At 35.7% G+C, this 23,746-nt stretch overlaps 1 protein-coding gene across 1 annotated transcript; it reads right to left on the bottom strand.

Annotated features, from left to right (window-relative positions):
* Positions 1–2,011: 2,011 nt before the first annotated feature.
* Positions 2,012–15,139, bottom strand: LOC148852994 (glycine-rich protein). Its single transcript, XM_088945072.1, has 3 exons — positions 14,709–15,139; positions 3,149–3,320; positions 2,012–2,242 (listed from the first exon to the last, which is right to left on the bottom strand). The coding sequence occupies exons 1-3, from the start codon at positions 14,854–14,856 to the stop codon at positions 2,149–2,151; spliced, it is 414 nt and encodes a 137-aa protein (XP_088801198.1). The 5' UTR covers positions 14,857–15,139; the 3' UTR covers positions 2,012–2,148.
* Positions 15,140–23,746: the final 8,607 nt, after the last annotated feature.

A 23,746-nucleotide genomic window follows, 5' to 3' on the forward strand; every position in this document is an offset into this window, starting at 1 on the left:
CTTGGACAATTAGACGCAAAATTGTAAAATTAATATAACTTTCTGAGGTAAACTGAATTCTAAAATTCTCTGTAAGTAAATAAACAAACCTCCAAAACTTCGCCTAGATAAACTCATCTTGCATCACCGATTTGGGTAAAAAGAAGAGATGCATCAGAGCACAATGGTTTTCAAAACCGGACCGGACTGGACAATTGGACCGAAAAAATCAGGAACCAGTCAAGTGACCGGTTCTATTTTACCCCATAACCATTATTTTGTCAAAAATTGTTGATTTAGTCAGCAAACCGCTGACCCGGGCAGTCGAACCATTCAACAGTTTGGCCATTTTTTTAATTTTTTGTCAGAATGGGCCATTCATTTGATTCAAACAGTCGGACCATTCGACCTGAAAACCAGACCCTGACCGGTTCGTTGTCTGATTCAGTTTTAAAAACCTTGATCGGCACTAAAACTTTTGCCAAACTTTCACAATCATAAATCGTAATCAATGTTGATAAAAAATAAATATAACTCAAATTATATTATCACAATTAAGAACTATTAATTAGTTTTATAAGGGTCATCACCCAATTAAGAACTATTAATTAGTTTATTGAAAGACCAACTTTTAGCATTCTTTTCGTCTTTTACACAAAGTAACAGCTCTCAAGCTCAAAGCTACGTTATTACCGGTGACTAGACAATAACCCCTAAAGGATTAATTATTTCTTTATATTTCAATTAATAACATTATAAATAAGCTATAGGAAATTAAGTAGCTTTTGCAGCCAGCAGCAACAATAATAGAACTTTGAAATAAAAACAGGAAAAATAATTGTATATTTGTATATATGTATTTGTGCTTTATCAATAAAAGTACCATTTTTTTTCTTTCGGGAAAGTGGCTCTCGAAACTCACATCTCTTTCAACGCCCCCCCCCCCCTCAAAAAAAAAAAAAAAAGAAAAAATATTAATAGTAATAATAGAATTCATTTTTGCAAAAAAAATATAGTTAATATGAAAAATCAAATATAAGTTGGACTTGATTAGTCATTTGATACCATCCTTGACTAGTGAATCAATTTTCATGTGTCAATAAAAACTGATGTTTTAGGGTTTGGTTAGCAAAAACAAGGTTCAAAGTATCAATACTCTGTGTATCAGGCTATCAGCAGAGGCGTATGGGTACTTAAAAACACATGTTTTTATATATTTTTTAGCTTTTTTTTTTCAAATTTTGGTTTTTGGGGACTTTTTTATGCATATTTTTTATTAAATAAGAAAGGGGTCCCAAAAAGCCAAAACACCTGTAAATAGGTGTATCAGAACCCCAAAGATACAATATGATGATATAGGGTGTATCATATTGAAATTTTGAACTTTGAGAAGGGATAGGGGTTTGGAATCTGAAACTGTTCGGTTAGGTTGGATCAAGGTTCAAAGTATCAATATGATATGCGTTTCGGCCGTATCGCATCGGTAATTAGAAACGGCCAAAACACTTTTTTTTCAGTTTTTTTTTCAAACTTTGATATTTTGGAAAGCTTATAGGTTGTTTTTTATTATTAAAAAAATTAGAGGTCCGAAACGCCTGAAAACAGACGTTTCAAATCATATCATTTTTAAAAGATACGATACGATACACCCCATATCGTATGGATACTTGAACCATGGGCTGGATCGAAATCCAATTCCCATTCTTGATGAAATGGCATCCCCCATTTAAGGGAACGGCCATTCCTCCCCCACCCCCTTGGGAATCAGAATCTATCCTAACTGATTCCAAATTTCCGATTCCCATCTGAACCAAACAGACGGGGAATAGACCATTCCAATTCTTATTCCAATTGATCGATTCTGATTACAACTGACTGTGAACCAAAAAGACCCTTAATTCTTAAGGGTGGGCTCTAATACCTAATCGGCTAATCCAATAGTCCAACTCATATGCACTTTAATTTTCATAGGCATTCCAATTCACACAACCTAAGAGCTCCTAGAAGAAGGCACTAGTAGAGACCATAAACATGCAGCTAAAAAGAATGATATAAATAAATAAAGGCATGAACAGCAAATATGCTATTAAACACGTTGATCTGCTAATATCATTCACTGAAATGATAAGTATCATATGATTCAACATCTGAGACTCACAGAACTGTCTCTTATCTTCTCCACTTATCTATCTCTTTTGAAGTTGCTCTAATTAGCTTCTTGGTATATATGACCACCTCATCAATGAGAGCACCGATCTCGTCCCTGGAACAGAAAAAAAAAAAGAATAAAGAACTAACTTAGAAGTTGTTTGCTAGCTATGCAACCTGGATCTAATAATATCGGAAAGGTGAAGCTGTGATAAAGCATAATAAACTTGAATAGTGGTGGATGATTAGTTATGGTTCTCAAAATATCATGGGATATTAACACAACATGATTATTATGAAATGAAGCTTTGATCTGAGGCTCCACCTTCACAGTTTCCAATGATGAAACTAACCAAAGAGATAATCATTAGCTACCGGTCTCAAATTCCATTAGGTGGATCAAAGAATATGATAAAATGTATTTAGAAAATGTAGAACAGATAACCATTAGAAATGTTCAATTGTATAACTAATAGACATAACAAATTATCTGCTTGAACCAACTGATGGAGGGCTCAGTTGGTAAGTTCTCTGGCTAGTTGTAGCTGAATCTTAGTCTATAGTACCCATGAAGCAAAAATCCAAAGAAAAGAAACCTGTGATTGTTTGAAAGGGTCCTTAGATTTGCAATTACAAGATCACCTAATATTAGCTCTCTTAGCTGACCCCATATGGTTGGGACAAGGCTTAGATGATGATGATGACCCTGTGAGTTCTCTATTAAGTGTTCTTTTCAGTTTAGAAATACTAGATTCTAAAACTCATTGTCATATTACCAATATATAATAGGTTCTATTTGGGGTGCTAGAATTTGTCAAACCTATCATTGTTGATACAAATTACAAATAATACATGTACTAGTATTAGAACCCAACTCTAGAATTTCCGTTCTATTCCTTTTTTTTCATCTTCTTCCTTTCATTTGGATGAAAAGAAGTCGTTAGAAAAGAAAAACAAAGATGTGGATAATAAAAAGAGTAGGATGTAATTAGAATCCAACATATTGTAAATAGATACTTACTGAGGGAGATTTCCAGATCCATGAAAAAGCTTCCCTACATTTGTATATCTTCGGTTCTCATCATATGCAATACCCTTCCCAATTCCATAACCAAATCCTAATCCAACCCCACATCCAGCACCAAACCCAAACCCCAACTGTAGCCCTGGAAATCCAGGACCAATGCCTGCACCTGCAGTAGAAAGGAAAGCTCAACTCAGCATCCTCACTAATTTCATAGAACAGAATAGCAGAAGAGGAAAAACCAGCAAGTTTTAAGACAAGAAGAACAAATAAAGTACAACGAATTCCAAAAGCATGAGGTGCAACTTAAGGCACCACTCTGAAAAGGACTAAAATACCTTAATATTTAATGTAGGAGACAAATGGTCAGATATGGAATTTTTTGAAATTTCCATGTATTTTATATCATTAAGCAGTAGGGGTATTTTTATATTTCAGAAGGTTGTCTGGTTGAGCATAATAGTTTGATTTGTTTAATCATAGTTTGGTTGTGTTTAAAATTTCAGAGCCTTTGGTTAAGTAGTCCAGGAGTAATATTCTTTGTGTTTATGGATAGTAGATTTGTAACTGAGTTGTCATAATTTATAAAGGAGTTTGAACCTTGTAAGTGTGTGTCTATTGCTGCAAAAACGTGGATTATGATATTTAAGTGATTATTTTCGGTTTTGCATAATATGCCTCTGGTGAGTGATCCCCATATTACAGTAATTCTAAGCTCCCCATTGAGTGATTTGAGGTTCTCTCTCTATCTTCGTTGTAGCCATAAAAACAAGCATTACAGCCATCCACAACCTAAAAGTTCATAACCAAAAGAGATCATTCAAGACAGAAAATGCATGTTCAATGGGAAGCATTAGACCAAGAAAAAGAAAATTGAACTTTGATGGGTGCTGTTTAGGCAATCTGGGACCCTTTGGCATTTGAGGTCAGAGATGATAAGAAACATAAGTTTCTTACTTTCTATAGACCCATTGGTGTAGGTATCTCACTAAAAGCAGAATTATTAGCTCTACTGCAGTGACTAAAATTGGCTTCAACAGAAGGCCAAAACAGATTTACAGGACGAAGGAGACTACCAAGTGATCATAAAGTGCTGTTAATGGAGAAAGTGCCTTCGAGTATAAGGTATTTGATGAGGAAAGGGCTGGGTTTGTACATTGAATTCCTCATTCAGGGGGGGTCCCCAGAATACCACATAGTATAGTAGACTCTGGCAGGATCAGGTGTTGCCAAGGATCTTCTGTTATAGGGTAAACCAGGGCCATGGGAGAGTAGTAATGAATTGACATATAAAGAAAAAGGAGGCTCAGATATATGATGTTTCTTTTGTATCCTGCCATCCATCCTTCCTCTGAAGAGTATGGAGCTACTTATTTTTTTATCAGCAAAAGAGATTTCATTTATAAATTCAAAAAGCAGATTACAAGTACTTTAGCTACTCTGCAGTCCAGAGTATAGCAATATACAATTTGTCCCAGATTACAAGGATCATCATCTCTCTGTTTTAATACCACCAGCTACAGTTTTGCCCAAAATAGAGTAGACCCATCAACTCCCTGTTTTTCTAGAGTACCTGCTAATCTATTTGCTATCCTTTTAACCCACCCAAATGTAGAGTTAAGACTCTTAGCAAGAAGGTCAATCTCCCCGAATGCAAATCAATACTTCCAGGGTGCTGAGTTTGCTAGCTGAGCCCAAGAGATGACCAATAGTGAGTCCCCTTCCACTTCCAACCATCTAGCTTCTAATTGTACTGCTAATTTCAAGCCCCATAATAGTGCCATTATTAGGGGTGCAAGTCGGGCAGGTTGGGCCGAGTTTATGGTAACCAAAGCCCAGCCCTAAAATTTGGGCTTAAGGCCTGAGCCCGAGGTCAAGCCCAAATTTTCAAATCTGAGCTCAGCCCGCACTGTAATTTGATGCACTTGGGTCGGGCTTGGGCCCAGGCCGAGCTCAAGTTGGTCAATGAACTCACTCAAAAATTATACATATATACATGTATTTATGCAAATATGTATAAATATATTTGTGTATATATGTAAATATGTATAAAAATGTTATATATACAAATATGTATGTATATATATATGTAAATATGTATGCAACATTTACACATATACACATGTATGTATAGATGTATATAGTTGGGCCAGGCTCGGGCCAAGTTCGAGCTACCTAAGGGCCGAAAAATAAAAAAGCCAGACTTCTTGGGCCCGAGCCCAGCCTGTGTAAAATTTTGGGCTGGACCTGCCCAAGTTGCACCCCTAGCCATTATCTTTGCCTGAACTGAGTCATTGTACCCAATTGATCCTAAGAACAAAGCCACAACTTCTCCATGATGATTTCTAAAGACTCCCCCTATCCCTACCCTCCCAGGGTTACCAAAGTAGCTACCATCAAAGTTCAGCTTCAATTTATTTGGCTCTGGAGGTTTCAATCCATCTTGATAATTTTTTAAGCATTTCCATTTGTGCCACTTCCTTCCATTTCTTTATTATTTCATTTATTGAGGCATCTTTGAAGATATCAACAACTTATCTGATTTTTATGGTTTCAATTACTTCCTCCTTAGGTCTGCTCTTCTCATTGAATATCCTATGATTTCTTTCTTTCCAAATGGTCCATATCACAGCTGTTGTTACTCTCCATAAGCACTTTGCCCTTTTTTCTGTTGCTGCAAGAAGTTGGAGCTGAATAAGCTGATCATATCTTGTGGGGGATCCCATTTGCAACCAAAGAGTGACGAGAAGTATTCCCAAATGCAAGACACAAAAGACCAAGAGATTAGTAAATGAGGAAGGGTCTCACCACTAGCCAAACAAAGGATATGAACATGAGGAGAGAGGCATTTAACTAGCCTTCTTTTCTATAGCATGTCGTAGGTGTTAACCTTTCCAAGGAACATTTCCCAATAAAGAGTTTGCACTTTAGGGGGATTGGTTTACACCAAATTTCTTTCACCAGAAATTCTCTCCCACAGGTTCTGAGAGGGTAAGAATGTTGAAAAAGGAAGCACAAGAGAAGAGGCCACCAAGAAGGGAGACCAAACTCTACCATCCACGGAGTTTTGATCCAAGAACACCTTTACCAATTTTGAAAGTAGGAGAACAAGGGATTCACATTCATTATCCCTTAAACCCCTTCTAAAACTAAAGTCCTAGTTTAAATCAAGCCCTAAGGGTAAGCCAAACCTGACAACAAGCTCAACCTTATAGTTTGACGAAGCATAAAGTACAGGGAATTGCAGTTTAAGGGGTAATTCCCCCAGCCAGAGGTCTTCCCAAAAAAAAGACTTTGTTTCCACACCCCACATCACAACGGATAAAATTAAGAAAAGTTGGAAGTACCTCAAAATTTTCTTTCTAAGGGGAGTTTGAAGCTACTTGAGGTGCCAGTTTTGTGTCCCAGCCATTGTCCACTACATCATGGATGCTTCCAATGACCTTATGCCACAACCTTTCTCCTTCTAGGGGAAATCTCCAAAGCCATTTTCCTAGGAGAGTTGTATTTCTCTTAACCAGATTCCTTAAGCTTAATCCTTAATCCTTAGCTTTATACACTTGTTCCCATTTTATCAGATGATCTTTCTTTTCATCTCCCAGCTCCCATAAGAAATTTCTCATTATTTTTTTTCTAATTGCCTTGAAATTTTTACCAAAATTCTAAAGGTGGACAGGTAATAGGTGGGTAAGTTGGCTAGAATGGATCTGATCAAGGTGATTCTTCTCCCCAAAGAGATGTACAGAGCTATGGCTCATGGAGTTTTTTGAGTTACTTTGGCTTCGATCCCTGATGGAGGAATTAGGTGTTGAGTATGACAGACCACTAATGTTGTGTTGTGACAATTAGGCTGCCGTTAACATTGCCTATAATCCTGTGCAACACGATAGAACTAAACACATTGAAGTTGACAGGCATTTCATTAGAGAAAAAGAGTGGCTTTTGGAGAAGTTTGTCTATCTTTCATTGCATCTGAAGAACAGTTAGCTGACATTCTTACCAAAGGAGTCTCCAAGGCCAAGCTACATCATGATACAGGCAAGTTGGGCATGATTGACATAATTCTGTCCTGGGCCAACTTCTATGCTGATTTCTTTGCAACTTCTTGTTGTATCCTAAAGCATCTTAATTAATGAAAATTTTCAGAGTTATTGATCAAAAAAAAGAGGGGGAGTGTAGAGAAGATGGGTCGAATGGCCCATAGCCCATAGTTGTCATTTCTTTTTTATTCTTCTGTTCTGTTTTGTTAATGGGCCTTCTCTTATGGGCCTGCTAACATCAGTTTTATTTTGTTTAATTAGTTGGCCACCCAATTAAGGGCTTACTTGTAATTTCTGAAAATTAGTGATTAATTTTTTAATGAAAGGGTTAGGGGAAGGAGGGATAGTACGAACAACTCTACTCCTCACCCTTCTCACAACTGGACTCTTCTTCTTCTTCTTCTTGCTGCTGCTATCTCCTTTGTTGTTTTTCCTTCTTTTAATCAATTTTCTTATTCTTTTGGGACTGTTTTTCTTCTGTGAGAAAATAGGGAGAGAAAGAAAAGAGAAAATACCTGGAATCACTTAGGGTGTCTAGAATCACTCTAAGGCATTGGGAATCACTCACCATAGCTAGCATAAACTAAAGAAACTCAATAAACTTCACTGCCTTTTCTGTAAAACGTCCATACATATTTATAGACTCTAAACTCATAATAACCCTAGGAGTCAAACTATTGGACTCATAACAGTCTTAGGAGTCAAACTTTTAGACTCAATAATCCTAGTAGGACTCAAACTAAGTTGTCATATCCTATTTCAATTCAAAGAAGACTCAATAACTCTAATCCTACTTATGCAATGACTCTAAAATTTTAAACATAAACAAACTATAAATAGAAAATCAAACCCTATTATTAGGCCTGTAAACGGATCGAATTCGAATCGAATCAGGCTAGATTCAAATTCGAAACCGATTATAAAGAACAATATTCAAATTCGATTCGATATCCGTCGGATATCGAATGTTTCAATTCAGATTCGAATTCGATTATTAAATCGAATATTCGATTCGATTCGAATTCGACCGACATGAGGCCTAGAATCCTAAATGACTGAGTTTGCAAAGAAAAGCAAGTGATTACCTTGAGAAAAGAGGCAGGGGATTGATGGCGGCAGTCATGGGTTCTTGGCAATGGGCCAAGTGTGAGTATGTGATGGCGGCAATCGTGGGTTCCCGGTAGTGTGAATGTGATGGTAGTGACTAGCGAGTAGTGTTGGCCAGTGATGCTGGACTGTTGCAGCACAATGGCCAGTGATGCTGGACGGTTGAGGATCTTGAGGCGTTGAGCTTGAGCTTGAGCAGCGGTGAAGGAGACGACGTTGAGCTTGAGATTGAGATATGGCCGGTGACCGGTGCTCGACCGCTATCACTGACACTGCTGCTAGTGATGGTGGTTGCTTGGGCGGCGGGTCATTGTCTCACTGAGGCTCTAAGAGAAGAGAGATAGAGGAAAGATGACTAGATGAGCGACGACGACATCCGACAAAGGGCTGGTGGTTGCTCGGAGGACGACGAGGGGCGGCGTATGGCAACGATGAAGGGAGTGACAGAGGGTTAGGGTTTTAGGGTTTTGAAACTTGGGAGAGAGAGCTAGAGAGGTACGGTTCAACTTCAACAAAAGACTAAAAAGACTGAAAGAATTCGGTTTTCAAACTCATTTCTCATTTTCTTTTTTTTTTCTTTTTTTAACCTTTATATATATATAATCGGTTCGGATATTTATCGGATCGTATCAATGTATATCCAATGCCGATCCGATAATTTATTCGGTAAAAAGATAATATCCAAATTTGATTCAATTATACCGAATCTCATATTCGAATTCAAATTTTCGAACACCGTTTACAGGCCTACCTATCATTGGACCCTACAAAAAAATTATAAAATGGCCAAAGTATCCTTGGTGTTCAATTCAGTCCAAATCCCAAGTATCATCACTATGCCATATCAGGACATGTTGTAAGGCCTTCTTCTTTCTAGGATAAGTCTTCAAGGGTGTTGATCCATTCCTATCACTCATTCCCCTCTTTTAAATCCACTCCCAAGCTTACCAATTCTCTCTCTTTCCCACTCCCACTTTGATTCTTCTTGTCTCCTTGAATGATAGGACTCTTTTTTCTATTGTAAATTTTGCTCTGTTGTCCACCGCCTCCTTCCAAGTCTTGATTTGTTCTCTTTTTTTTACCCCTCTTTCTCTCCTCCCCCACTCCTATTTCTTTCTCCTCCCTTGTCTTGCTATCTTCTTCCAAAGGTTTTTTTTTGAAAGGTAAAATGAAAATTTTATTAAAAATAAAAAGAATAGGCTGAATACAAGCACCTTCTAGGTGTTAAGATAACACCCGCCCAACAAACAACAAAACAAGAGCTCAAAACTCAAAAGCAAGAGGGAACAACAGAAAGTCCTGAACACAGCATTTTAAAAGTCTTCTTCAAGAAAATCATCTTGTCCATTTCCTTCCTCATTCCAGGCCTCTCCTCCTTCCCCAATAGCAATCTTCCTTAAGCTCTCTTCCCTCTTGTTTTTTTTTCAAATGCTTCAAAAGACCTTCTAGGAAACTCCTCTCCGCACCGAAAAAACAGACCTAAGCTCTTGCCCACCTTAACATCTCTATCAACCAAACATTTAATCTCCGCTTCCCCCCCGCCACCCCCCTTCTCACCTACAATGGCTGAAGAAGACGCAAACGAGTTTTCCTCACTAGCTCGATCGCCCCTTTCCTTCTTATCCTTAGTCTTTGACCTCGGATCCAAACCTTCCTCAGAAGCCAACATCCTCTACAACTTCACTCCTAGATCTTGACCTTTAATTCCCTGAAGCTCAGTAATCTTCATTTTTGAAACTTTACCTTTTGAACTTACCTCAATAGTATTCAAGTAAGCAATGATTTCTAAAACTCTTGATCGAGCCTCATCATTCTTCCTATTACCTATCATTGTTGATAGCTCCAACTTGGCAGTTTCACTTCCTCCTTACCTTTGATCAATTTACTCCTCCGCTCTCCACCTCTACTAACATTATTATGCCCTGACTCTATGCCACTTCCAAAAAAGAATTTTGGCTTGGATCTGAAACCTCCAACCCTTGATTGAGGTTGTATTCTTGCAATTTCACCTCCTCAGTAATCTCCAATAGTCCTTTCGTCTTAGCATTCAAATAGGCCTCACTCTCCACGGATCTTGAGCCAATCACAACAGATTCTTTTCCCCCTAACGTCACCGAGCAATCTACCTGGTTGACACTACCACCTTCCTTGTCTTCAGCTTTTGCAATCTTCAAAACCTTACCCCACTAAAAATAAGATCCAGATATTGTCTCATAGGCAATGACATGATCTCAATCATAGATAAACCTACCTGACCTTGGTTGATATTGCATTCTTGAGAGAACACACCTTCTTCAAGTGTTGCCTTGCCTCTTAGCTTCTAATCAACTATTTGTAAGGTGAACTTCCCAATTTGCCTTGCTTCGTCGCCGTTAAATGATATGACCTTTCAACCTCCCTCATATCTTACAACCAACCAGATACAACATTCGTTGTTTTCTTTTGACTTTTTACCTTCTCTCTATCTCTCTATTTTTTCCAACCATTTGGGCTCACCCTTATGTTACCCAAAAAACCTTTTAGCACTTGTAGTCGCTTGCGTCAGTTCTAATTTTTAAAGCTCTTACTAAATTTCTTGAGTCGGTGATCCCCACCGCTCTCTTCCTTCTTTTTAAAACCTACTAACATCTGTTTTTAAAACCTACTAACATTTGTTTTTAAACTCCTTCCCTCCTTTCATTACCCAACCCTTGGTCTTCTACCTCCTTTAAATTATCCTCCTCCACATGGATATCTACCATCTGTCCACTCAATCTCAAACCTTCCACGTGACCCTCTCTTACTAAATCCCTTGCCACCTCATCCTCTTCTTCTTCTTCCTCTCCTCTCCTAGCCCAACTTTTTGGCTTCCTCCCTTCCTTTGTCTCCTCCACCCTGCCTCCTGAGAATTCCACATCTCTATCATCATCTCCCTTCCCCTCAATTCCTTCCTCTTCTCCTTTCTTCTGCTCTTCTGCCATTCCCTTCTCCTTTTCTCTTAAAATGTTTCATCTTCTCCATACACAATAACTCTCAACCCATAATATTTCCCTGCAAGGATGCAAAGTTAAGCACCATCCTATATGGAATGGCAAAGATGTCCTCCATATTCCATGCATGCAAAGGTATTCCAATCACCTCAATCCAGGTTACCTATTTCCTTCTACCTCCAAGCACTTCCCCCGCCACCGAGAACCACCATTTGAGACGTAGATCAAGATCTCTCTTTCTTGATCTCTTGAACTTCATAACCCACTCTACTACTTGTCTACAATGAAACATGAAAACCATCAACCACCTTTCAACTTCCTCGCCCCTAAAACCCTCTCTATTACCTACTCTAGATTTGCCCGAGCTTCAACTTTTTCCATCTCCATTTCTCTCTCAACAACTCTTCCCACCAAACTAGCGTACAACACCCTCATTTTCTTTTGAAAAGTAAAATAAAAATTTCATTAAAGTAAAAAGAGAATACAGAACAAATGTGATAAGATATCACCCAAGAGAGAAGAAGACTAACTGAGACTTTCAAAAAACATCAACCAACTTCAACACCCCCATTCTCTCCTGCAACTTACCAACCTTACTGACATCAACAAAAATTTCTGCTACCTCCCCCATTCTCTCCTAGAAACAGAGCTCTAGTGCTCCCTCATGCTTCATATGCAACTACCCCAGATAACCAGGCTTTTTCCTTCCATACCTTAGTGCTCCCTTGGCTATGTTGCCACCTAGTTTGGAATTTGTTCTAGAACATTCTCTCCTGTAAATTTCTATAGCACCTTGCCCCTTTTCTTAGAAGCAGAAAAGAATGAGGTAATGAACAAACTCTTTTAAGTCAACCCATTAGAGCAATCAATCCTACACCACTAGCCTTTGGGAGCCCTAAATAACTCATCGACCACTCACCACACACACACCCCAAAGATGCTGCCCCTGACCTCAAGGTTCAAGGTTTCAATATGATACACATAATCATATCGTATCTTTTAGGTGTTGATACACCTATTTCAAGGGTTTATGAAGAAACCTTCTTTTAATAAATGATACACTTAAAAATAAGCCCAAACCCAAATTTTGAACAAAAAAGTTGAAAAAAATAAAGAGTGATGTTCAAGTACCAATATACCCCTTCCTCTGTATCAGGGTGTATCGATATTTTGAACCATGCTTAACCTCAGATCATCTTCCCCTCAGTTTACTCCTGAAATCTGCTTTCATTCTAGTTAATCGTCATATTGGACATTTTTTCAGATAACCTGACCACTAATTTTATATTCTCAATCCATTGTCTATTCTCCTCATCACAAAAATTAATGATATCGTTTGCAAATTGTAAGTGTAAACCTTTCACCACAATTCCATCTCTACCCACACTCCACCCCTTGATTAGCTGTACTCATTCTGCCCTTGAGATAAGTCTGCTCAAAGCATCTGCCACAAGAGTGAACAGAAAAGAGGATAAAGGATCACCTTGCCTCAAACCCCTAATGGCCCCATATAAATCCTTGACAACTCCATTGACTATCATTGAATAGTGACAAGTTTTTAAACTACCAATCCATTTACACCACTTCTCCCCAAATCCACATCTCCTCGAGACTTAAAATAAAAAATTCCCAATACACAGAGTCATAAGCTTTTTCCAAATCCAGCTTAACCAAAACACCTTTTCTCCCCAACCTTCTTTGTTCCTCAACACATTCATTTGCTATAAGAATCCAGCATGTTATTTGTCTTCCTTGAACATAGGCCCCTTGAAATCTAGTCTGTTATTTGTCTTCCTCCACTAGATTTAGTACTGTTACTAATAGTAACAAAAGACGACTAATGTTTTGGCATTTTATACTTGGTCATGTGTCATTTTTCTTATTTAAAGTACTTATTCTTTATTTGTTTAGGTCTGGTTCTTTAGATTTTCAATGTTAAGTTTGTGGATTTGCTACAGACTGTTGTGTTTCCTATCCTTTAAGTACTAATAGAAGTTATGTTCCTTTTACTATTGTTCATTTTGATATTCGGGGTCCCATCCTATTTCAAATACTTCTCTCTTTGGACATTGTTATTATGTTTCTTTTATTGATGCTTGTATTTGTTGCACTTAGGTTTATTTGATGACATGTAAATATGAAGTTTATAATATATGAGAAAAGTATGATCAATACATATACAATGCCCTGCTCAATAAGAAACTGCACAGGGACCAGCATGCTCTCTGTAACTATACTGTGTTCATAGATACAAAAAGATTACTAAGATAAGAGGGAGAGAGAAGAGAGAGAGAGAGAGATCTTTAAGATGTATTCTTGAACTGTTTGTGTACTGCTTCCCATGAGTATATTCTGCCTCATAATCCCTTCATTACTGTATCTTATGTACTATTTGTAGTAATTTTATATGCTGACATCCATAGCAAATAGCTAGCAATTTTTGAAGAGGGCATTCATGTGGAGTTGGACAGAGGATAGAAACATAAACACTACCTAGATTGTTGGGCAAAGTTGATTACATTATCCAGATTGTCAGATATGCTACACAGGGTGAATGTTGAGATCATTTCCAGTGAACTTAGCCTTAGCTAAATTTTCATTGCTCACAACTGGAGTTTAAGAGTCAAGGAATGGAACTGGATCTCATAGAAACTTTGCCCCCACAAACTGAAAACTTAAAAGTTTGTATAGTCTAAAAATGTAGTTCTCAAGTCTCAAAATCCAATGAAAATTAAGTTACAGGAGCATGGGGCACTTTGAAATAAGGACCATCAACATGAAACTAAGAAAATAGTATACGGACACCTCTAAGTGATTTGATATAAGGTCTGCCGTGTCATGCAAATAGGAATTGCACCACCAAAAATCAGGGTGAATGTTGGAAAATAAAGTTTCTAAAGAATGGCGACCCTAATTCCAGAAGCATCTATGAACCCCAAATGAATGGCACCAAGAAGCTAAAAATGGCATTTTTCTCCCTTGGGTTGAACCGTTGAAGGAAAAAGAAAAGTTGTATAATGAGGCAACTCATTCACAAATGTGTATTGACTATAATTTGTGATCCAAATTTGTCTTGACTACAGTTTGGTCATTCAAAAAATATCACTTATCACATAATTCAAGCAGAGTTTTGACCAATCTCATGAACCTATTTCAAAGAATTTTCGTATACAACAAGAATTACATGATCCAATTATATAATTTAAACATAAACAATAGCGTACACTTGGAAGGAAATCGCAAGTCAATTTCTCTTTCTTCTATCATTGTAGCCACCGTATTGAGTAAAAGAAAGGGTGGATTAGAAAAATGACAAACCTTACCAGCTCAAGTGGGTTAAGGCTTCAAAATCGATTACAGAGAACAAAAATTAAGAAGTAGAAAACAATATAAAGAAAAAGAGAGAAAGAGAGAGGTGGATGACGATTGAATATGATATACCCCCGAGAAGGCCGATGCCGAAACCGAAACCACAGCCACCGCCAAGGCCGAAAGCAGGGCCGAGTTTCCCCAGTTGCTTCGATTTCAATACCGGAAGCCTCCATAGAAGACCCTTCTCTCCATCGCCATACGGACCTTCACCGCTCATCTCTTCTTTCTTTTTGAGTTTCTTCACACTTCCACCCTCTACTTCTCCTTCCGTGCTGTTTTTGCCTTTCCTCTCCGGTGTTTGAGTGCTTCACTGATGGTCAGAGACTGAGAAGACCCGTGAAACGGTTTACTCTCTTAACTTGCCACGTGTTAAACAATCAGAGGATCAGGACCTGCTAAAGGTAATCAGATCAGATGATCCGATGCCTTGATTTTCGGGCTATAGGTTAGACCAATTTCACTTCAACTCAAGTTTAAGTATGCATGGGTATTTTATATATAACGGGAAAGAGAAAGATATGAAAATGATTGGATACATGAGTGAAATTTATTTTCTTCTTGGTAAAATATACGCCACGAAATAAAAAAATTAGTTAAATACTTTAATAATATTAAATTTGGGGTTGAAATATTTATGAATAAGTTACAAATATATGATAAATGCACACTTTAATAGGTTATATTACAATTAACAATTTGCGGCTCTAGAATTTGTAAACATCATACAACAATTATCACTCTATTTCACTTTTATAGTTATAATTTTTAATTTTTATTAATTTTTGTGAAATTTTATTTATTATTTAGTGTATATATGTATAATAATTACTTTATAATTTTTATTTTTATTATTTTTTGGAAAAACTAAATATTAAATCATTTGTTTTAGTTGTCATAATTATAATTTTCAATCTTTATTGATTTTGTTAGAAAGTTTTATTTATTTAGTATTTTTATATAAAAAGTAACTTATATTTTTATTCAAATAACAATTGTGTTTTCAGTTTTAACGTATAATTTATATGTAAAATAAAACATATAAATTATTTAAGGTAAATAAAATCAATTATTTTTATAGTTTTCAATTTTAAATCTTAAATGTCATATTTGAATTTTTATTATTATAACTTTATTTTAGTTTTTACAATTACAATTTTTTACTTTTAATAAAGTTCAAAAATAGTCCAAAAGTGGTCAATATACAAATTTGTCAAACCAAGTACCAATACGCTTCCATATTAGTACATATCAAACTGTAACCACCAATACGACACAATATGATCCAATATGAAGGCATATCATGCTATACACACGACTTGTGGGATGCAAACGGGTCGGATTGGATTCAAATAAGAGTATATTTGAATCTAACCCGAGACACTATAGATCCAATCTAACTCATAAATATTGTTTCGAATTTGAATCCAGTCAGAATGTCAAATATCTAAATCTGATTCGATCTGATCTCATTTTTAAAAATAATAAATTATTAAAAGGAAAAGAAAATATAACAGTTTAAGTAAAGAAAAACAAAAAGTACAAGTATTTTTTCAACTATTTTCATCATATATATACATGTTTTTATAAAAAATAAATAATATAAAAATTTACAAAAATGCAATATAAATAAATAACGCTATATATATATATATATATATATATATATATATATATATATATATATATATATATTTGTAGGGGGTGATAGGGGTGATATATATTCGGATATGATAGGGGTGATCCGAATATGATTTTCTAACTGAATCTGATTATGTAATTAATCCAACCCAAAATTCCAAAATGGGGGGATCTTTGAATTTAACAAAATAGAATAAGACTTTGGATTGGATCAGATCATGATATGATCCATTTGCACCCATAATGGATACAAATACCATATGCCTTGTATCAGGTGTAGGTAGGGTAAGGCTTGGTTGGGGAATGGTCTCTTTGAAAGATAGAGAGAGCCTAGTTAGTGTTAGGGATGGGGAATCTGGAAGTGAGGTGTGCTTGAGTACTGGGTGTTGGGTATCAAATGCCGAATGCTGAGTGAATCCTAATACAAGGAGGATCTCTATTTATGGAGGAATACCTGAGATCCTAAAAGGTAGGAGATAAAGGTACTTATGTTGTATCAAGAAAGGAAATGTTGGATTTGTTGTCAATCATTAAGGGTGCAACTTGCGTTTTGCCACGTGTCTCATGAGGATTTTCCCGAGGATCGACCTTCCTTCTCCTCAAGATCTCTCATTACTCACGTGTGCTACTACCTCTTGCGCAGTTTATTTTAATTGGCGTGGCGTTTAATGATGTCACCGCTTCGTGGGTGGTGTCTTGTTAACCCTACGTGGCGTTTTGCCACATCTTTTGATGGTGTAGGTTCCACATGGCTTTGGGCACGCACGGGCCTTGCCATGGGCTCAGCCCAGGCTTCTCTCGGTTTGGGTCGCAAGGGGGCTCATAAGCCGTGGGTTTACCACATGATTTAGCGGTCGTGAATTTATCGCACACTCGAATAGGTGTGGAGCCATTTGATGGGTTTAGTCATGATTTCATTTGGTTTGGGCACAAAGTGGGCTCGGTGGACCACTGGTTTATCGTGGTTTTGCGATACGCGTTGTGAGTTCATCGCAAAACTTGTGATGTATTGCATTTTACCGCAGCAGGAAGGTTGACTGTGGGTTGCTCACATGTAACCTTGTGATGTTAGTTTCGGTGTTTGGTGTTCTCTGAGGGTCTGAGCGATCACTGTATAACTACATCAGGTGTATCATATCAATACTTTAATCATTGTATTTACCAAAAAAGATTAATGATATGTACTAATAACCTGCTCATGGGCTAGGCCAAGCTAGGCTTAAGCCAGATTTTGCTCTTTATTAACATAACACGTCTAGGCCCAAGCTTGAGCTTAACCCAACCATCGAGACTAGATCTTGAGCCCAAGCCTAGCCCACATATAATGTCTAAAACCTAGGCCAAGCTAGAGCCCGACCTAGAAATTGGTCAAATTTTTATATTTTACTTAAAAATAAAATTGATTCATTTATAATAAACTACCTCAAAATCCAAAAATACTTAAAGATGTCACTATGGCTTGAGAAAAGAGAAGAACAAATAAAAATATAAAATATATTTTTTTGTTATATAAAATATTATGGCGCCAAGCTTTTTTTAGAAAGTCCAAGTCTGGCCCCAAAAAGGTTGGGCCTAAGGTGCCTAGGGCCTAAAATTCATGTCCAAGAAAAAAAAATGGCTAGGTTGGGCCAACCCATCAAGCTACTTGGCCCATAAATAGGTTTATATACCAAGGTTCAAAGTATCGAAACACAAGATGAATGAATAAGGCAATTTTAAGAGACATATTGGATATGTAAAAAAATCAAGATATGCATGGATGCACTAGTAAAATCAAATAAATTATATATATATATATATATATATATATATATATGTATATATACATTAACAACAAAAGATATAAGTTTTATATAATTATAAATGAGTACTTAAACATAAAATACCATACTTAAAGGGTTTGTATAAATTGTGAGATATCATGATGCAATTGACAACCATTGAAGAATAATGGAAGAACTAAAATTTATATTTGTATATCTTAATTTTCATAAATCAATATAATTTGTGTTAATATTTATTAGTATATAATTTTTAATAATCAATCTTAATATATATTGCCAATAAAATCCTTAATAATAAAAATGCATGTGCCTATGACAAGCAAGCATAGCATGGCTTAATGGTGCATTTGTGGTTGTTACACACTAATAACTAGGGAATGCTCTTATCTGTGCCTTTTATAGCTAGTATAAAGCTTTAAGCAAGGCTTAAAATTTTGACATGGTACGTAGGGTGTATTACATCGTATCTTTAAAGGTTTGATATGGGGTGCAGTGTGAAATAGGTGGTATATAACATTTTTCCACCATATTGTACCTGTATCACTGGTGTATCGAGTGTATGATGGTGTATTGGGAGCATATTGGTCATATTGATAGCATATCAATCAATACAATATGAAAGATAGAAGCATAAAAAAAGGCCTTCTTTCACCCCAAACAACTTTAAAATTCCAAACTACATTCCTAGGGTGCTAGATGTGTTGAAAAGAAAAAACATAAGAAACAAGTGCAAATCATTAAGGATTTTGAAGATTTTTCAAGTTTTGGAAAATATTGCAAAAACTGACAAGGTTTTCATTTTTTTCTCATAATATCTTATGATTTCTCTTCTTCTTCTTCTTCTTCTCCTTCTTTTTTCTTTTTTTGCTTGAATGCTTGAAAATGTTTAAATCTATGATGTTCTACATTTCTTGTATTGAAAACCACAAGTTTGTGTGTGTATATGTGTTTTGAGCAAGCTCTCTGGAAATTTTATGAAGAATTTTGAGAAAAAAATTGAAAATGTGTTTTTTTATCTACGTATAAAGACCTAATATGTTTTAGATCTATAGATGGTCTATAAATCAATAGAGAAATTGGAATTTCTTGTATAATATTTTTTGGGAAAATTCTAGAATAGTACCTCATACTTTAGGGGTTGTCGCAAGTTAGTACTTGAACTTCAAAGCGTGCCACTGCAGTACCTAAACTCCTGAAAACTATCACATGCGATTGATAAAATTCTATAATTCCAAAATTACCCATTTGAAGAATTCATTGTTCATTGTCTTCTTCCTTGTGACAAAATCAGAACAACAATGAACAGTCCCAAATCTAGTGAAAAATACTTGGAACAAACCATTCATTCATCCCACTCCCCTTGCTTGCTAGCTATTGTTACTAATCTCTACTGTCTCCAATTTCAGACACATTGGCTTTTGTGTTACTCAACGATTGCAAGTGGCACCACTTTGTACATGCCAATAAGTTATTTACTTGTAAATTTGCATGTTAGATTTGGAAATATTTTTGAAAATATCCTCAATCATTTAGGTCCCCCTCCTGGGCAATGAAGAAATGGCGAAAGAAATTGTCCAAACTGAAACAGTTGGTAAAGGTCAAAAACTCCTTTAAGACCTCTCCAATCAAAAAGGAAAGTCCTTTTCCTTTGAAATCAAATAAAAGTAGGAGAGCAATATAGAGGGGAAAAATGGAGCAGAGAGGACAAAAAGGAAGAATTAAGAGGGTGGAAACAATGAAGATGAGGGTGTCAAAGAAGCCATTGATTCCCAAGACCTTAATGCCAAAGACGGGGAAGAATCCGATGAAATTGGTGAAGACGAAGAGGCTAAGTTAGGTTAAGACTCCTGATGGTTGAAAGAAGGTCTCGATGCCTAGGACAAAGGCTTCCATCTCCACATCTAGTAAGTCTTCGAGGCCTGCTCCCAAGAAAGCTTGGAAATCCTAAAGTTGTATATCCTTTATTTTGATTCCTTTGTTGTAAATGGTTTAAGTGGTGGAATTGAAATTCATATTTTATTAGGAAATGGTGATATGGTTGGTTATTCAACCAATGCAACTTCTTTTTGAAAGTGATAATGCATTTTCTGAACCAAATATTAAGAAGGAGGTTGTTCTTGTAGTTCACTTTTTGAATCATGGTATACTCTAATATGAAGTTCAAATAAACCCAAAAAATAGGGTCCCTTTAAAACAGATACACATGCAAAAATGAGAAACCAATACTTGTAAATTTGACTATTAGATTTGTAATCAGATGCTAGAAGAACCTGTTCCACCCGAATTTCAAAAGCAATATACATCTCACTCTCTTCTCTTGATTTTTGTAGTGAGTTTTGGGTCATAAAACTTTCTGCATCTTTTCTTCTTTTTCATTTTTCATGAATTTCAAGAGGGTGTTGTAAAGAAAATTAGATGACATTTAAAGTGTGTGTGTGTCATTTCACATGCCACTTACCGTTTGTTAACGATTTTTGACTAAATTGGCAGTTTTCGGGAGTTTAGATATTGCAGTGGCATGTTTTGAAGTTCGAGTACTAACTTGTGACAACCCCTAAAGTACAAAGTACTAATATAGAATTTTCCATTTTAATATTTTGTTTTTGTAATTTTTGGAATTAAATAATAAATTTTAATAATTTATATTTTCTTAGTAATTTTCCCATAAAGATATATGAATGATCTTTGACATCCATAGAACAATTGAAATTTCTTCTTCAATAATTATCTTTTTTGAATATATTGTATAATGTTTATTTAATTTTTGATTTTTTATATTTTTGGAATTAAAAAATAGATAATAATTATTTAAGTAAGAAATCATTCTTAATTATATTTTCACTTAAAAGTTGTGCTAATGAACTTTTTATGATTGGATAGGATAGTTGGACTTTTCCATCCCTTAAAACTTAACAGTTATAATATATAAATTTTAGTTAAGTATAGGGATTTTTAATGGAGTTATAATTGACTATGATTTATTTCTTTGTAAAACCCATTAAAATATATAAATTTAATGTATGCCTTAAATTTAGTACTATTGATGTATATATGATTTATTGAAGTATGTGTTTTCATGCATATCTTAACTTTTCTCCAATGTACATGCATATCCAAAGTGTATCCTAATATGTGTCTTAAAATTGCCTTTCCATTACACTTGGTATTTGTCAATACTTTGAGCCTTTGTGATGGGTTGTCGAAGCCCTCAAAATTAATTCTAGTCCCACCTTACTATAAACTTGTAGTAATAGTGGTAGCAGGTCGAATCCCATAGGGAGCCAATAATTAATTTCTCAGTTGAATGCGCAATATAAAGAGTGAGAAATTTGAATAATTAAAATTCTAAAATAACAAAAGAGCAATTAACAACTAACAAGGAAAATTCAGTCTTACCAAATTCTGATCCAAGGGTTCGGATTGAGTCAATTGGTCATCGATCATAGGTAAACTTCAGCAGTCTTGCAATTCAAGTATTTAACCTTAGGATTTATTAGGATAGCCATAATAAACCTCGTGCTTTATTATTAACCGACTGGGTACGATAGCGTTCCATTTCAATTAATGATAGCAATAACCTTTGTGAAAACAGTTAAACCAAAATAACAATAATTGAGATAGATGTAATTATCGAATCTTGTTCCGTTGATTCCCCTTAGGTTAAAACATACTCATACAATGGTCAAAGGCTATCACGAACAATTGACCCATGTAGGATAATAACCTAATTGCTACTTGTACCACTATTCGTGACAATTACAGATCATCGAATCATAGATAGCAGTAGAAAGAGTAATACTAATTAATTTGTCAGACCAATCAATATTAACTTCCATAAAAACAATATGCACAAGAATCAACAAATACTTGAATTAAAAGCAAGAACTAAAATTAAACACATAACCTCACGATGACACAATTGAATCAGAAATCCCCCTTGAATCAGAAAAGAAAAGCTCAACCGCTCATGGTCACCATCACCTTCTTGCTTGGCTTCCCAGATGGATGGACTGATCTTCTGAATTGATTTCTTGATTTCTTCTGAATTGATTGAGTGTTGGAAGCTAGTCCCCCCCCCCTCCCCTCCCCTCCCTTTATATAGCTTTGTTTTTCAACTCCCATTAGGAGATTATCCTCAAAATTAGAAAGTCCTAATTAGATCTAATCCTATCCTATCCTATCTAGTAATCTTAATCTCTTATCTTCCTAGGATTACAATTGGAATTTAAATCTGATAGGACTCTTCATTCTTGAATTCGAGTTGGGCTTCTTTAATAACTTGGGCCGCTACAAGGCTTTCTTGTGAAATGGGCTTCAGCTGCGAACTGGGCTTTATTGCGAATTTGCTCCGATTTCAGGCCCAATTTTGACATTGATGCAGACCGAATCTATCTAAACCCAAAATATGAGAGTTGTGGAGTTCTCCCTTCTCTTTTCAATACATCTTGAATCATCTGAATCAGAATCCGGAGTAGAGAGTTATGCCCCGATTGCTGAACAGTGCCGAAACTATGCAAAATCATCCGATTAGCCTTGTTTTCCTCCAGTTGCCTTCTTGCTTCCCCTGAATCGAAATACAAGAGTAATGAGTCCAATTAAGTGCTGATTTACTGTAAAAGAAAGAATAACTAGGGATAAAAATATGATATTTTTTTTATTCACATCACTTTGCTTTAAGGTGTATTTAATGGTATTCTTTAAATCCGAATTTGAATTTTAATATTAGTTAAATATATTAAATGTAGCATTAAATATAAGAGTTATTGAAAGAGTGAAAGTAATTATTAGTAGGGATGTCAATGGTATTTGAAAATCTGATTTCGAATTTGAGATTCGATATAATCGAATCAAATTCAGATAATTCAAATATTTAATCGGTCAAATATGCATAATCTATTCATATCGAATAGCTTATTGGATTAGAATTCGAATATGACATGATTCGATTCGATAAATATCTGAATTTAACCAATTATTTAAATCATATATATAATATATAAAATATTTAAATGTTTTATATAATTTATATATAATAATTAAGTTATAAAAAAATATTTATTTTATATATTTATTAATTACCTTGGTCTAATTCAAATAAAATTGAATATTCAAATATTTAATCGAATTCAAATATTGGATTTTTTTAATTAGATTCAAATTTGGATATTGCATGGTCATAATCCAATTCGATCCCTTTACACCGCATATATATGTAGGTGCTCTCTATGTGAAGGAAATGGAATGTACTCCCAGAGCAACCATTTCCTATTAATAGATGGATAAATCTATTAAACTAGCCTTACTGTTTAGCATAATGACACGCAGTACCCCTACATTTTCTGACAATTGTCAGTGCTGCTAACTGCTAACGCAAGGAAATGAAATATCAAATTTGCCATCTTCTTTCTCTTCCCCAGAAGCTTGCACCGGTGATGCCTTCTTTTCCGGAGGCTTCCAGTTTCACTGTCAGGCGAGGCAATCGAAGGGTAGCAAGGCCAGCAGGTCTGTTTCATTTTCACTGAGACCGGTGTCGGTACCGGCAGCAGCAGCGGCAACTTAGAAGATTTTTTTTTTTCAAGTTGCAGATCTGAAGAACAAATTCTATAGTTGCAGAGAGGAAGAGATTTTTTATTTATTTATTTATTTATTTTTTCGAGTAGAAAACTTAGAAGCTCTTTTTGATTT

This window comes from Nelumbo lutea, chromosome 5, assembly GCF_056320005.1.
Source record: "Nelumbo lutea isolate HS-2025 chromosome 5, American lotus-T2T, whole genome shotgun sequence".
In the NCBI taxonomy this organism is placed as follows: Eukaryota; Viridiplantae; Streptophyta; class Magnoliopsida; order Proteales; family Nelumbonaceae; genus Nelumbo; species Nelumbo lutea.

What these genes read in the sequence shown, in the direction of transcription:
- LOC148852994 (XM_088945072.1), bottom strand. Translation starts at nt 14,856, where the DNA reads ATGAGCGGTGAAGGTCCGTATGGCGATGGAGAGAAGGGTCTTCTATGG. An exon ending in CGGCATCGGCCTTCTCGGGG is followed by an intron (nt 3,321 to 14,708) that starts GTATATCATATT and finishes TTTCTACTGCAG; the next exon opens with GTGCAGGCATTGGTCCTGGA. An exon ending in GGATCTGGAAATCTCCCTCA is followed by an intron (nt 2,243 to 3,148) that starts GTAAGTATCTAT and finishes TTTCTGTTCCAG; the next exon opens with GGACGAGATCGGTGCTCTCA.